The sequence below is a fragment of the Pseudochaenichthys georgianus genome, chromosome 14, assembly GCF_902827115.2.
Source record: "Pseudochaenichthys georgianus chromosome 14, fPseGeo1.2, whole genome shotgun sequence".
NCBI lineage: Eukaryota > Metazoa > Chordata > Actinopteri > Perciformes > Channichthyidae > Pseudochaenichthys > Pseudochaenichthys georgianus.
In genome coordinates, this window is record NC_047516.1 from 1,959,677 (window position 1) to 1,972,674 (window position 12,998).

Sequence of the window (12,998 nt, forward strand, 5' to 3'; positions counted from 1 at the left end):
ACTCAAATACCTGTACTTTCTACTTCTTACATGTTGAACACAAATACCTGTACTTTCTACTTCTTACATGTTGAACCCAAATACCTGTACTTTCTACTTCTTACATGTTGAACTCAAATACCTGTACTTTCTACTTCTTACATGTTGAACTCAAATACCTGTACTTTCTACTTCTCACATGTTGAACTCAAATACCTGTACTTTCTACTTCTCACATGTTGAACTCAACAAATACCTGTACTTTCTACTTCTTACATGTTGAACTCAAATACCTGTACTTTCTACTTCTTACATGTTGAACTCAAATACCTGTACTTTCTACTTCTTACATGTTGAACCCAAATACCTGTACTTTCTACTTCTTACATGTTGAACTCAAATACCTGTACTTTCTACTTCTTACATGTTGAACTCAAATACCTGTACTTTCTACTTCTTACATGTTGAACTCAAATACCTGTACTTTCTACTTCTCACATGTTGAACACAAATACCTGTACTTTCTACTTCTTACATGTTGAACTCAAATACCTGTACTTTCTACTTCTTACATGTTGAACACAAATACCTGTACTTTCTACTTCTCACATGTTGAACCCAAATACCTGTACTTTCTACTTCTCACATGTTGAATCCAAATACCTGTACTTTCTACTTCTCACATGTTGAACACAAATACCTGTACTTTCTACTTCTTACATGTTGAACCCAAATACCTGAACTTTCTACTTCTTACATGTTGAACTCAAATACCTGTACTTTCTACTTCTTACATGTTGAACTCAAATACCTGTACTTTCTACTTCTCACATGTTGAACACAAATACCTGTACTTTCTACTTCTTACATGTTGAACTCAAATACCTGTACTTTCTACTTCTTACATGTTGAACACAAATACCTGTACTTTCTACTTCTCACATGTTGAACCCAAATACCTGTACTTTCTACTTCTCACATGTTGAATCCAAATACCTGTACTTTCTACTTCTCACATGTTGAACACAAATACCTGTACTTTCTACTTCTTACATGTTGAACCCAAATACCTGAACTTTCTACTTCTTACATGTTGAACTCAAATACCTGTACTTTCTACTTCTTACATGTTGAACCCAAATACCTGTACTTTCTACTTCTAAATTACAAATACTCATACTTTACTACAAAATGTGACAAAAGAAAAACTAGCTTTCAGGCAACAGATTGTTTGCTGGTTTATTCTTCTTAAATGGTGAATTAACTGTGATGTCATATTTGAAAAAAGCATCAATCTACTTTGAAAAAGATGCTCTATAGACTGGAGCTGGCAAGTTCCTATTTCTCGGGGTGAAAACGAGAATGGCGATGCTCTGATGCTGCCTCGTTGCTTTCGTCAAAAAACAATACATTCAACCAGGAGAAACTAAATAAGGAAACCTGGAAATAAAAAGTTAGAATTGATCATTTTTAAACAATGATAAGTTGTCGAGGATCAGCACCTCCAAATCTGAGGCCATGGTTCTCAGCAGGAAACCGATGGACTGTCCACTCCAAGTAGGGAATGAGTCCTTGCCCCAAGTGAAGGAGTTAAAGTATCTCGGGGTCTTGTTCTCGAGTGAGGGAACAATGGAGCGTGAGATGGGCCGGAGAATCGGAGCAGCGGGAGCGGTACTGCAGTCGCTTTACTGCAGTCACTTTACTGCAGTCGCTTTACTGCAGTCGCTTTGCCGCACCGTGTGACGAAAAGGGAGCTGAGCCAGAAGGCAAAGCTCTCTGTCTACCGGGCCATGTTCCTTCCTACCCTCACCTGTGGTCATGAAGGATGGGTCATGACCGGAAAAACGAGATCGCGGATACAAGCGGTCGAGATGGGTTTTCTCCGCAGGGTGGCTGGTGTCTCCCTTAGAGATAAGGTGAGAAGTTCGGTCATCAGGGAGGGACTCGGAGTTGAGCCGCTCCTCCTTCGCGTCGAAAGGAGCCAGTTGAGGTGGTTCGGGCACCTAGTTAGGATGCCACCTGGGCGCCTCCCTAGGGAGGTGTTCCAGGCACGTCCAGATGGGAGGAGACCGAGGGGTAGACCTAGGACCAGGTGGAGGGATTATATCTCTTCGCTGGCCTGGGAGCGCCTTGGGACCCCCCAGTCAGAGCTGGTTGATGAGGGGAAAGGAACGTTTGGGGCTCTCTGCTGGAACTGATACCCCGAGACCCGACCACGGAGAAGCGGGAGAAGATGGAAGGATGGATAAGTTGTTTTTGGTAGGCTTGTGCAATGGTTCTAAGATAGTTTTTGCTCATATTTCCACCACTTTGTTTGGAAAGGAAATATGTATAGCTGATCTTATTCTTGCTACCAGTGAAATACTTTTTTTTAGAAATCTTTGCATGAATAAAGACGTATGAAACACACTGCTGAAGACAGCTGGAGACAGACTGTGGGGGTTGTATATGATGGCTGTATCTTTCTATAAGGCATTCTTTAATATCCCTTTTTAAAGAAAATCCAGGGATGGTTTTATGCAGCATAAAATTGCCACTTTTGCCCATTTCACTGGCGACAAAGCGTCTTCTTTGTTGCTTTAATTGAATGTCTCACCAGGCCATTGTTACACAGTACGTCTAATACGCGTACGATCATACTGAGAGCTTTGAGCGAACAGAAATAACAAAGCCGAACGGTGTCACTTCAAACGGCTTCAGAAACATTCAGCCGGTGCATTTTGGAAAATGAGATCCGTCCCCTCACTCCACATTTGATACCTGCAGAGACAGAAATAACACTGCGGCCATTCAGGCTCACCGCGACGCGCTCGTAGATTCAATTGAAACCATATGGGCTAAAACTCTTCACCCTTCGTTTTTAGAAGCGTCGTTGGAAGAGGCTATAACGGGAGATGACTGTTTCCCTTTATTAGATCCTGCTCTCGTCACCGAGCCGTGTGTCTGAGAGTATTCTGCTTCGCCGAGGCCCGACTCTGTCCTCCTGACCCCGGATCCTTGGAACCGGATTGATGGACGAGTTTGAGTCAATAGTGCTTCATCTCCTGCAGCCCTGATTAGCCCCCGCTCCTCCTTCAGTGCTGCTGTTGGACCTTTCGACTCGATGCACTGCATGTGACCTGCAGCTTTGATTTCTGCAGCCTCTCCGTCAGATTATCGATCGTTGGCCAGTCAGAGGGAAGTATCTGCTACTGCTGCTGGTATAGGTCAGCACAGAAAACTATTGGTCTGCATCAGGCCTTTAGCAAATACATAAATACCTTTTGCAGCCCTTTTCATGCTTTTGCTTCACTGCGTACCGTGTACTATTCTACCATCTGGAGCATCAGATATAAGTCAATAGTCAGAGATGGGGTCGTTACTAAAAAAAGTAATATATTACATATTACATATTACTTTAAAAAAAAAAGTAATATATTACACTACTTCGTTACTATCTACATAAAGTAATTCGTTACTTTACTCGTTACTTTACTCGCAGGGCCGGCCCGCCCCTCCCTGCAGGCAGATCACGCAGACTGCTAACGTTTCAAATGTTCTCTTTAGTTCAGTTTCCATTGTCGCATAAGACTGATCCAGATAGCTCCTGAATGTTTTCATATCTGACCGTGGCTGTCCTCTGTCTCCTCCTATCTGACCGTGGCTGTCCTCTGTCTCCTCCTATCTGACCGTGGCTGTCCTCTGTCTCCTGCTATCTGACCGTGGCTGTCCTCTGTCTCCTGCTATCTGTATATTTTGCGTAGTCTATCTCTGCTCACGCTGTTGCGTCAGCGTGTTCTCCTGCGTGTTGGCCATGTGTTGCACTGGAACCAGACTGGAGCACACCGCAAAGACTTCAGCCGAGCACGTACGAACTGCGCATGCGTGAGTGGCAATAACTCTCCTTACCAGCAGGCGGCGGTAGTGTGTATTCGTCATTCAAAACAGGCAACAACCGGAAAACAGAGAAGAAGAACAGACTACGTGTGTGATATAAATAAACAACAGCTATGTGCGTTAGCTTCACCATAGCATGTGTTCTTTGCAGGTCTTTGTTGAGGTTTGATTATGACTGATTTTAGAAAGTAACGAAGTAACGCGTGTCGGGGCAATGTTAGTAACTGTAGTGTGATTACTGGATTATAAAAGTAGCGCGTTACACTACTCCGTTACCGACAAAGTAATATTATTACAGTAACGCGTTACACCCAACTCTGTCAATAGTACAATAAGCTAGGTATCATTATGGAAATGATAACTGCTAACAAGACGTATTGTGATGCTGTTTGTATGTAAAATAAATGTTGTTACCTTTTAATGATGGATTATCATTTTTGTTTCCACTTCCATCCATGATTGTTAATTACTGTAGGTGAATGTTTTGGTTTGTTTGTTGAGCTGATGTGGCTGACTGCGTGTGTACCGCAGAAAAAACATGCTAATGCTAATCGGGATAATGCTAATGCTAATCGTTGTTTTTCTTTATTTTCTGTTGATGTTTAAATGGTGTGTAAAGAAAAGCCAATGCTAATAAGGATCCTCTTGAAGACACAAAAGCTGCCGGGCCTGGAGTAGAAAATGAAAGCTATGCTCATGTGTGGAAATGTCTGCGGGGCGGAGATGAGCCCGCTTGCTTTCAGACAATCATGCTAAACAAACCTGAGCCGTGAGGAGCTCAAACAGAGAACTTATTAACACTTTCCTATCAGAGCGGCGGCAGCATCGTGGACACGCTGAGCTAATGGGATCAGGCTGAGCAGCAGATTGTGAGTTCCACGCTTTGATAACGTCTTCATTGTGAGAGTGGGCGAGTGGTGATAGCGGGGACAGAGAGTGAGAGCCGTGCTCGAGACAAAGCACCTTTTCTTATCGATAATTGCTTGGCAACAGTGAATCAGCACCCTGATTACTCGAGCTAACTGCTAACAGCTTTATCAACGCTGCATCGTGATGATATCTCCTCTGAGCAAATTGCTGACACATTGAGAGGACGGCATATTAATCCAATTAAGTGTTAATCTGCCTTATTCATCGCTGTCTTTTGTACCAAGGTTCGTTAGATTTCAAGAAGAGATCAAGTGTTGTTTGGCTCCCATTGGGCACGTCCAATCTTTCCAAGGACATGTTTTGATTATGCTAAATTACTTTCGTGAAATCAATGCAAAGCAATGGGGAGACTGAACTTCAGCCTGGAGGGAACTCAGAGATGTTAGCCTTTGCAGACCATTTACATGCACACAAACTATAGCACACTACAGGAGAGGGAACACCCCCACAAGCACAATACGGCCCCTTTGATGGTCGTATCTCTCAGGTCATAACACGTGGCAGTCTCTTATATCAACATAGGTAAATAAAAGGTAATATACAGGTACAAATAATATCTTTAAAAAAACGTCAATGGCCTGGCTGCACAGGCTTTCTATTCTACATTATTGATGTTCAAAGATCAAAGTAATTAGAGCGTTACATACATTGAGGACAGACACATTTAAAGCCTCGACAGCCGCTGTACCTCGGGGCTATGTCAGAGCTAAGACCTTTGTTTCCATGGTAACTAATCGCAGTGATACCGCTTACGCTCGCCCACCTTTCATCCCCCGAAGACGGAGGTGACTGCCCAGACACTGAGTGTGCAGAAACACCTTTCTTTGGTCCTGACGCTGCCCCTGTCCTCCTCTGATTCCAACATACATGTATGTGCAGTCAGTACAATGCTAAGAAAACCCTAAATTCACCTCAGATCTGAAGGAAACATGATGAAGTAAACAGATTAAGGCAATCAGCAATGTTTTTGAGTATCAATTTAAACCCCAAAATAAACATGAATCACACTTCAGTGCATCTGATGCCAAGCCATGTGTAAAATCAACCTTATGTGTTAATATATGCAATAACTAACTCAAATTGGGTTACGATAATCCTTATATGGAACACTAAGGAAAATGGCCAGGGACTAATGTAAGCAAAGCATTTAAAAATCTTTTGGGATATTCATAACGGTTTAGTGCTTTAATCTATGCTGGTTCACTTCCCCTTAGATGGGAAATGCCGATAGCACGAGAACATAGCTTCACAATTAAGTTGTTGAATTTAGAAAGTGCAGCCAGGACGGAAGTATTCCAAAGAGATTTGCTGGTGACTGTCGAGACGAAAGTCAATAGGCCTGTAATAATATCTGTGAAAAACGGACTAATAAATAATTATGTGGTTTCATTTAGATTATTATTATTATTATAGTATTGTTCAATACCAGGAGAGGGTATTTGTTTATTTTGGATAGCGTGGGCTACTTTTCAGAAGCGAGCTGTAGAACAAATATGAATGCCGCTTCCGGCAACACGGCTACAAAAGGGGCGGAGCTTGTGATGGCCGGTCTCTTGTTCTCAAAGCCACGGAGAGAGAACCAGGCGACAGTGTGTGTGAGGCTCCGGAGACGTTTATTGTGTTTATGTACTTGATCTGTTGCCGCACTTTGCGAGAGTGCTGTTGCGCAATCAGCTGTTTTTTTTACGCTGCGCGGTCTGCCTGTGTGTGTGTGTGTGTGTGTGTGTGTGTGTGTGTGTGTGTGTGTGTGTGTGTGTGTGCCTGTGCTCCGTTTGCTTTCTGTGTGATTTAGACGGCGCAGGCGGTCAGATGAGGTTTTCTCTGGTGCTTGTTTCCAAGTGGAGATAAACACTCTAATTCATTTAAGTTAATGATGTGGTTTTAAAGTAACAATTTATCCTTTTTAATTAAAACATAGTTTGTGGTATTATTATTATTGACAATGCAGTGAGACCTGCAAAATGTTGTTTATATAGATAATATATTTATTCGTTTTATGTGGAAATGCACTGCGAGGATTGCTTTTTTAAATTTCGTTGTACCTGGTGCGATGACAATAAAGGAATTATATTCTATTCTATTCTAAAATGTTTGTAATGTGTGTAGCATGTGAGCTAACTTTTGTTTGTCCGTTGTGTTTTGAAGGTTTTCAACCTGATCAATTCTTGGAGCTGTCTTGATAAATAAAGACAAAAAGAACGAATTCGAGTTGTCCAAAGCGTCCTCTGTCGCCCTCTAGCCTATCAAGTCAGGCTAAATCACTGGTACAGGCCAACAACCTGAAGGACTTGACAGTGACAGTGTTTTAATGTCAGGCCACTCAGTTAAATTGGTAGTAACAAAGCACCCAATATAATGTGTTGAGATTACGAGGGTTGCAATGTTTGGAAGAAGTCGGTAGAATACCCTTTTTTAGGCCGGGACTTCTCTGCAGCTCCACGACACCTCATTCTTACTTTCACACGATTTCCTTGTTCTGCTCACCGTGATGTGGACGTTGCACCAGTCCTTCTTGTGATTTGGATCAAACGACCATTCGTTGTGCAGCCCTGGACTTTACTCGTGGACTAACCGCCCAACGGACCGCAGAACTCTGTCTAAAGACGGAATATGTGTCTAGTCTGTCAACTGTTTGTTGTTGAAAAGCTTTGGGTCATTGATTTTTCTGCCTACAGCTAAAATCAACGGCTAATGAACAAAGAAAGAAAAAGCCATTTCAGGAAACACGACTTGAGACACGAGGAGAAACCCACGAGCACCAAGTACACTGATTACAGCACCATTGCTCTGCCACCGTCTGATCGTCAATCACAGAGCGATTATACGATCGGAGATTACGGACATTTTACACGGACTTTTCATGACATGGCATTTCATCTGAAGAGTCTTCACGGACGTGTTTGTTGTTCACTGTCAACACCAACAAGAGACGGGTGTTTTTAACCTGTTGAGCCCCATTGAAGTTGTTGCCTGTTACAAATACCTTGGTATCTGGCTTGATGATTGTCTCTCTTTTAAACTTCATGTCAATAACCTGCTAAAAAAGCTGAGCGTTAGGCTAGGGTTCTTTTTCAGGAACAAGTCCTGTTTCTCGCTTGAGGCCAGGAAAAGGCTCTGTGACCTTTGACCTGTGCTGGACTATGGGGATCTGATGTATATGAATGCACCTGCCCATTGCCTGGTCAAGTTAGATGCTGCGTATCACAGCGCTCTGAGATGTGTGACAAACTGTAAAGCATTAACCCATCACTGTACCCTGTATGCAAGGGCTGGTTTGCCTTCACTAACTGTACGGAGGCTCAGTCACTGGTACATTTTTATATACAAAGCCATGCTAGGGAAACTTCCATCTTATATCTGCTCCCTGATCTCACGGAGAATTGTAAGTGACTACTGCCTGAGATCGAATGCTGTGGTTTTATTAAATGTGCCAACTGCTAGGACTGTCTCAGGGAAGCAGCTTCTAGATGCAGCTCCTCTGTCTTGGAATAGTCTGCACATTAAATGGAAACTGAGCAATCTGGTGCCACTAAATGTTTTTAAAGCTCGGTTGGATGCTACTCAATCAGAAGCTATTGGTACCTTTTTATGTGGATAATTTTGTAAATGATGCTGTATGATGTCCTTTTGTTGTTCTATTTATGTTTTTATGTTTCATGTGGAACTACTTGAGCAGGTCTCCCTTGAAAAATAGATCAATGATCTCAATGGGATTTATCTGTATAAATAAAGGTTTGAAATGAAATGAAATGAAATCCCTGTTTTTCAGGTCTCAGGCTAGAAAATGACATTCCCAGAACAAATGACCATATCTTCCCTTCTAAAAGGGTTACATTAATAATCTGTGTTCTCAAAGTAATGATAAACCTGTGAGTTGGATGTAGAAAAGTCAGAATCAATATAGATGTTTTTTATTTTAAAGAAAATTCAGATTGAACATGGTAAAAAACTGTAAATTATAGTGTCCGTCCAAAAAAATATGTTGTACTTATAGTGAAAACCACCCTTGAATGATGGGATGGTAGACTAAAAGCTTTAGGAATCCAAAGTACAACATATAATAAGTACCCTGTATCAAGATTGATGCCAAACAAGTGACATTTGACCTTTTTAGACAGATTTAGCACACAAAAAAACCCACTTCTGGGGTCATTTGGGTGGATTTTCCATATCTCTGGCCCCCATTGGGTCGATTTGATGATTGACATCTCTTTATAACCGTCAGAGCCAATGGAATCGAGGGAAAGTTCCACACACACACACAGGTTACCAAATAAGGAGTGAGAGTGACGCGTAGCCAAAACCGGAGTTGTGACACTCTGGTGGCTACCATCAGCAGATAATTGTTATTCTCCGATGTTTGCATACACATTGGATTATGGATTATCAATAATGTTTTCAAAGTGACAGACACATTGGATTAACCTATGGATTAACCTTCAGCCGCGTTTCTTCTCGTTTTAATGCCATTGAACAAAGAACCCCGGAGATTAGAAGATTCTCATCTTCAACTAGAAAGATATCGACAGTAAAACGTATTCTTTGATCTTCGTTCGTCTATTAGATGTGTGGTAGTGGATCTGTGTGCAAAATATATTTGGTACGATTCTGAACCCTCTATTTCGAGATTACACTGTTATAACAGGTAGGGCACCTTTGTGAATATGTATGTCATTATGTATAATTTAGTCAATTAGCCAAGTAAATTACATCTGATTTACATAATTGACCAAATGATACATAATTCAACAATTATAAACATTCATAATGGTGCCAAATATGATTTTACTGTAAAATGTAACATTAATATATAAGAAAATTGTCAATTAAAGTCTTAATAAAAAGAGAAAAATCTATTTAATCATCAAATAAAATGATTTTTTCGAAAATATAGGAGATACTCTCGTTTGCTTTCATTCTACGAGTGAAATGCAACTGTAACAAGACAATTAATGCACATCAAGAGCAATAACAGCTGTTGTTAGTAATAGGTTCACTTATGCATCGATTTTAAGGGTATCGTATGGCAACAGCTGGAAATTAGCAATGTTGGCCCATTTACTGTTTGTTGTGACACTTGATCAATGGGGACTGTCCACGACACGATAGAGAGGCGAAGTCCCGCCCATCTACTTCCGCCCCATGGGACCTTATTTCTGAAAAAGTATGTATTGAAGTCAATGGAGAGAGAACGATTATCTTTCGATCCTGTTTTAATTGTGCCACGAATTCCACACATCTAAAAAATCATTTCTATGTCAAAAAAGTCACAGTTTGTCGTAAAACTGTTGAAATAAAAGACTATGAAAAATACGCAGCTAGAAAGACTACAAATCCCAGAGTCCCGGTCCCGCATGCTGGCTCTCACGGACCGACTAACTCCCCTTGTGTGTGTGCACAGCTCTCAACGCGCCCAGACTTGGAGTGATGTTCACCTCTTTTAATACTTTCCGCCTCGTTCTGAGAGTAAGAAGTGAAATGTTCCAACGTGACGGCCGTCTTGGTGTGTGGTGCGAGATGGGAGATGTAGTTCATTGAGCGGTTTCACAGTTTTACGACACATTTTATTTTTTTGACTTGTAAAATTATCTTTTAAATTGACAAACATCATATGTGGAATTCGTGGCACAATTCAAACGGGATCGAGAGATAATCTTTCTCTCTCCATTGACTTCAATACATACTTTTTCCGAAATAAGGTCCGGTGGAGCCCCCGCGGAAGATAACCCCCGCGGAAAGGGAGGGACATCGCCTCTCAATACACTAAATATAAGAATAGTGGTGTTACTCACAACGGACTTCCAGGAACATGTGCTGCTCGTCCTGTCCGATGGAGTTCCCGGCGCTGCAGAGGTACTTCCCGGCATACGTGAACAGGACGTTCTTCAGCGTGAGCGAGGACACTCGGGCGTGGCTGCGGACCACGATGTTTCTGTCGAGGCTCTGCAAAGAAATGAGCGGGAGAGTAATTAGTCTCACTTATAAGCAGGACCTTCTCAAAGAAGTGGAAGCGTGTCTTTGTCATCCGACACCTTGGTCCTGAGAGTTGTTAAAGGGTTCCTACTAAGAGAGAGACGAAGAGGTGGCGGGGCGGTGTTCTAGTTAGATTGGAAATACATGAAGTTAATGAGTTAACCTTTTCCCTTCATCCCTCTCTCCCCTAATCCCTTCCCCCCCGCCTATCAACCACTTCATCCTTTCAGTCTTCCATCCGTTCTTCCCGCCCTCTGATTCCCCTCATCCTTCATCCTCACCCACATCCCTTTATCCCTCCCCCTTAATCCCTTCACCAGCGTTTCCGCCAGGGGGCACACATGCGTCCACAAATATTAATAATTTGAGAGAAGATCGAGAGTTTTTATCGCTTGAAATAACGAGAAGGAAAAAGGACGTCCCTCTGATGGAGGGGCAAAGGAGTCTGGTGGGATTCTTTTCGGAGTATTGAAGATCGTTTCCCCGACAACGGCGGCTTAAGAGAGCCGAGCCAAATGATCCGGCTCACTAACGGAAAAAGACAGTATCTATAAGGGACGGCTCAAGTCAAACTTCAAGCACCCCCCCCCTCCCCCCGCGCGCTCTCGGGCTGGACGCCCTCTCAGCCCCGGTCGGGCGGAAACACTGCCCTTCACCCTTACCCTTATCTTTTCACTTAATCCCTTCCTTCCTCATTGCCTTCATCCCTTCATACCCAGCTACATCCTTTCATCCCTTTATCCCTCCACCAATCGACTGCTAGATCAATCCTACATCCCTCACTCCCCTCATTCCTTCACTCCTACCAACATCCGTCGATCTGTGTATCCCGGACTGCCCTCATTCCTTCACCATACCCTCATGGATCATCGCCGGAGCTGTATTAGATTAACATTAACATGCTTATTGTAGTTCGGAGTGCACTGTCTTGCTGCCTGTAGCAGCATCCTTGATGGAGCATCGTGTGGGCTGGAGGACAGGAGTGGGCTGAGGGTCGAGTTGTCGATTCTGGTTCAGTTTTCTGTGACAATCTTCCTCACCCTCTCAGACTTTCAGTTGCGCACGCTACTAAAGAGACGCGCTACCATGGAAACCAAACAATGGTGTAGCTGTATTAAAGTCCGAGTGGAAACAGTCGTGAGTAAATCTGATTTGGTCAGAAATGCGGGAGAAATATGACCCCGGGAGGAAACCGGGAGAGGGCAATGACATCGGGAGTCTCCCGCGAAAATCGGGAGCGTTGGCGAGTATGTTCCTCACTCCCTTCATCCTCACCCATCCACCCCTAGCGCAGCGTCCACACGGCGGCGTGCGTTGAAGCTCGACCAACAACCAATCACATGAATCTCCCGCCCGGACACCCAAGCACGCGGTTTGATTGGCTCGAGCTTGTACTGGCATATGATTCGATTGGCTGACGCTTCCGCCGAAGCTTCAACAGTTGAACATCGCTCAACTTTTGAAGCGAAGCGACGCTCCCACAATGCAGTTCGGCAAAGCGCGACGTCACCCCATTCAAAGTGAACGGGCCGAAGCGCTGAAGCCGTGTGGATGGGCCGAAAATCATTTCATCCCCTTCACCCCAATCCCACATTACTTATCAACTCCTTCATCCTTGGATGGGTCGATTCCTCCCTCCCTCCTTCCTTCAGACTCACCCACAGCTCGGAGCTGCAGTGTGTTGATGTGTTGCTCTCCCATGTAACCGGCTAGTTGCAGGTCTGCAGCAGGTTGAACAACATAATTGCAGTTGTGAGAAATGCATCGTTCGACCCGGCTCGATGGCTCTCCGCTTGCTCAGATGAACCTGGTGTATTACAGCGGAGCCACTGACGCTGGTTCAGTGACCTTACTTGCTTTTTTAATCATGCGCTGCAACCTGGGTTAATCCGCAGGTTGTCAGATTAAAAGACGAGGCCGGAGCGTCGGCTGCTTTCAGGCTCCGTTCAGTGGCGTTTACAGTGACACCAGAACATCTTCACACGGTGTATTTTAGATTACGTTAGATATACTTTATTGATCCCATAATGGGACGTTGCTTTGTCACAGCAGCGTGTCAACACACACAGTATTAACAAACCAATGCAAGCTTGCTTCCAGGATGAGTTCAAAAACAGAAGGTAGCAGGACATCGATACTGAAAATAAAGCCGTGAGGCAGGATCCATCATTTAAATATATATTAACTTCTTTCTTCCCTTTTGGCGACACGTAGTTTAACCCACGTGAAAACACATCTTC

General features: G+C 43.3%; 1 protein-coding gene across 2 annotated transcripts in view; it reads right to left on the reverse strand.

The window, feature by feature from the left end:
- The window catches only part of LOC117459055 (neural cell adhesion molecule 1-like), a 310,157-nt gene that overhangs the window by 59,304 nt on the left and 237,855 nt on the right, over positions 1-12,998 (reverse strand). For both annotated transcript variants that reach the window (XM_071205485.1, XM_071205484.1), the window contains one exon: positions 10,578-10,728. In XM_071205485.1, the coding sequence (XP_071061586.1) occupies positions 10,578-10,728 (151 nt within the window). The remainder of the gene's footprint in view (positions 1-10,577; positions 10,729-12,998) is intronic.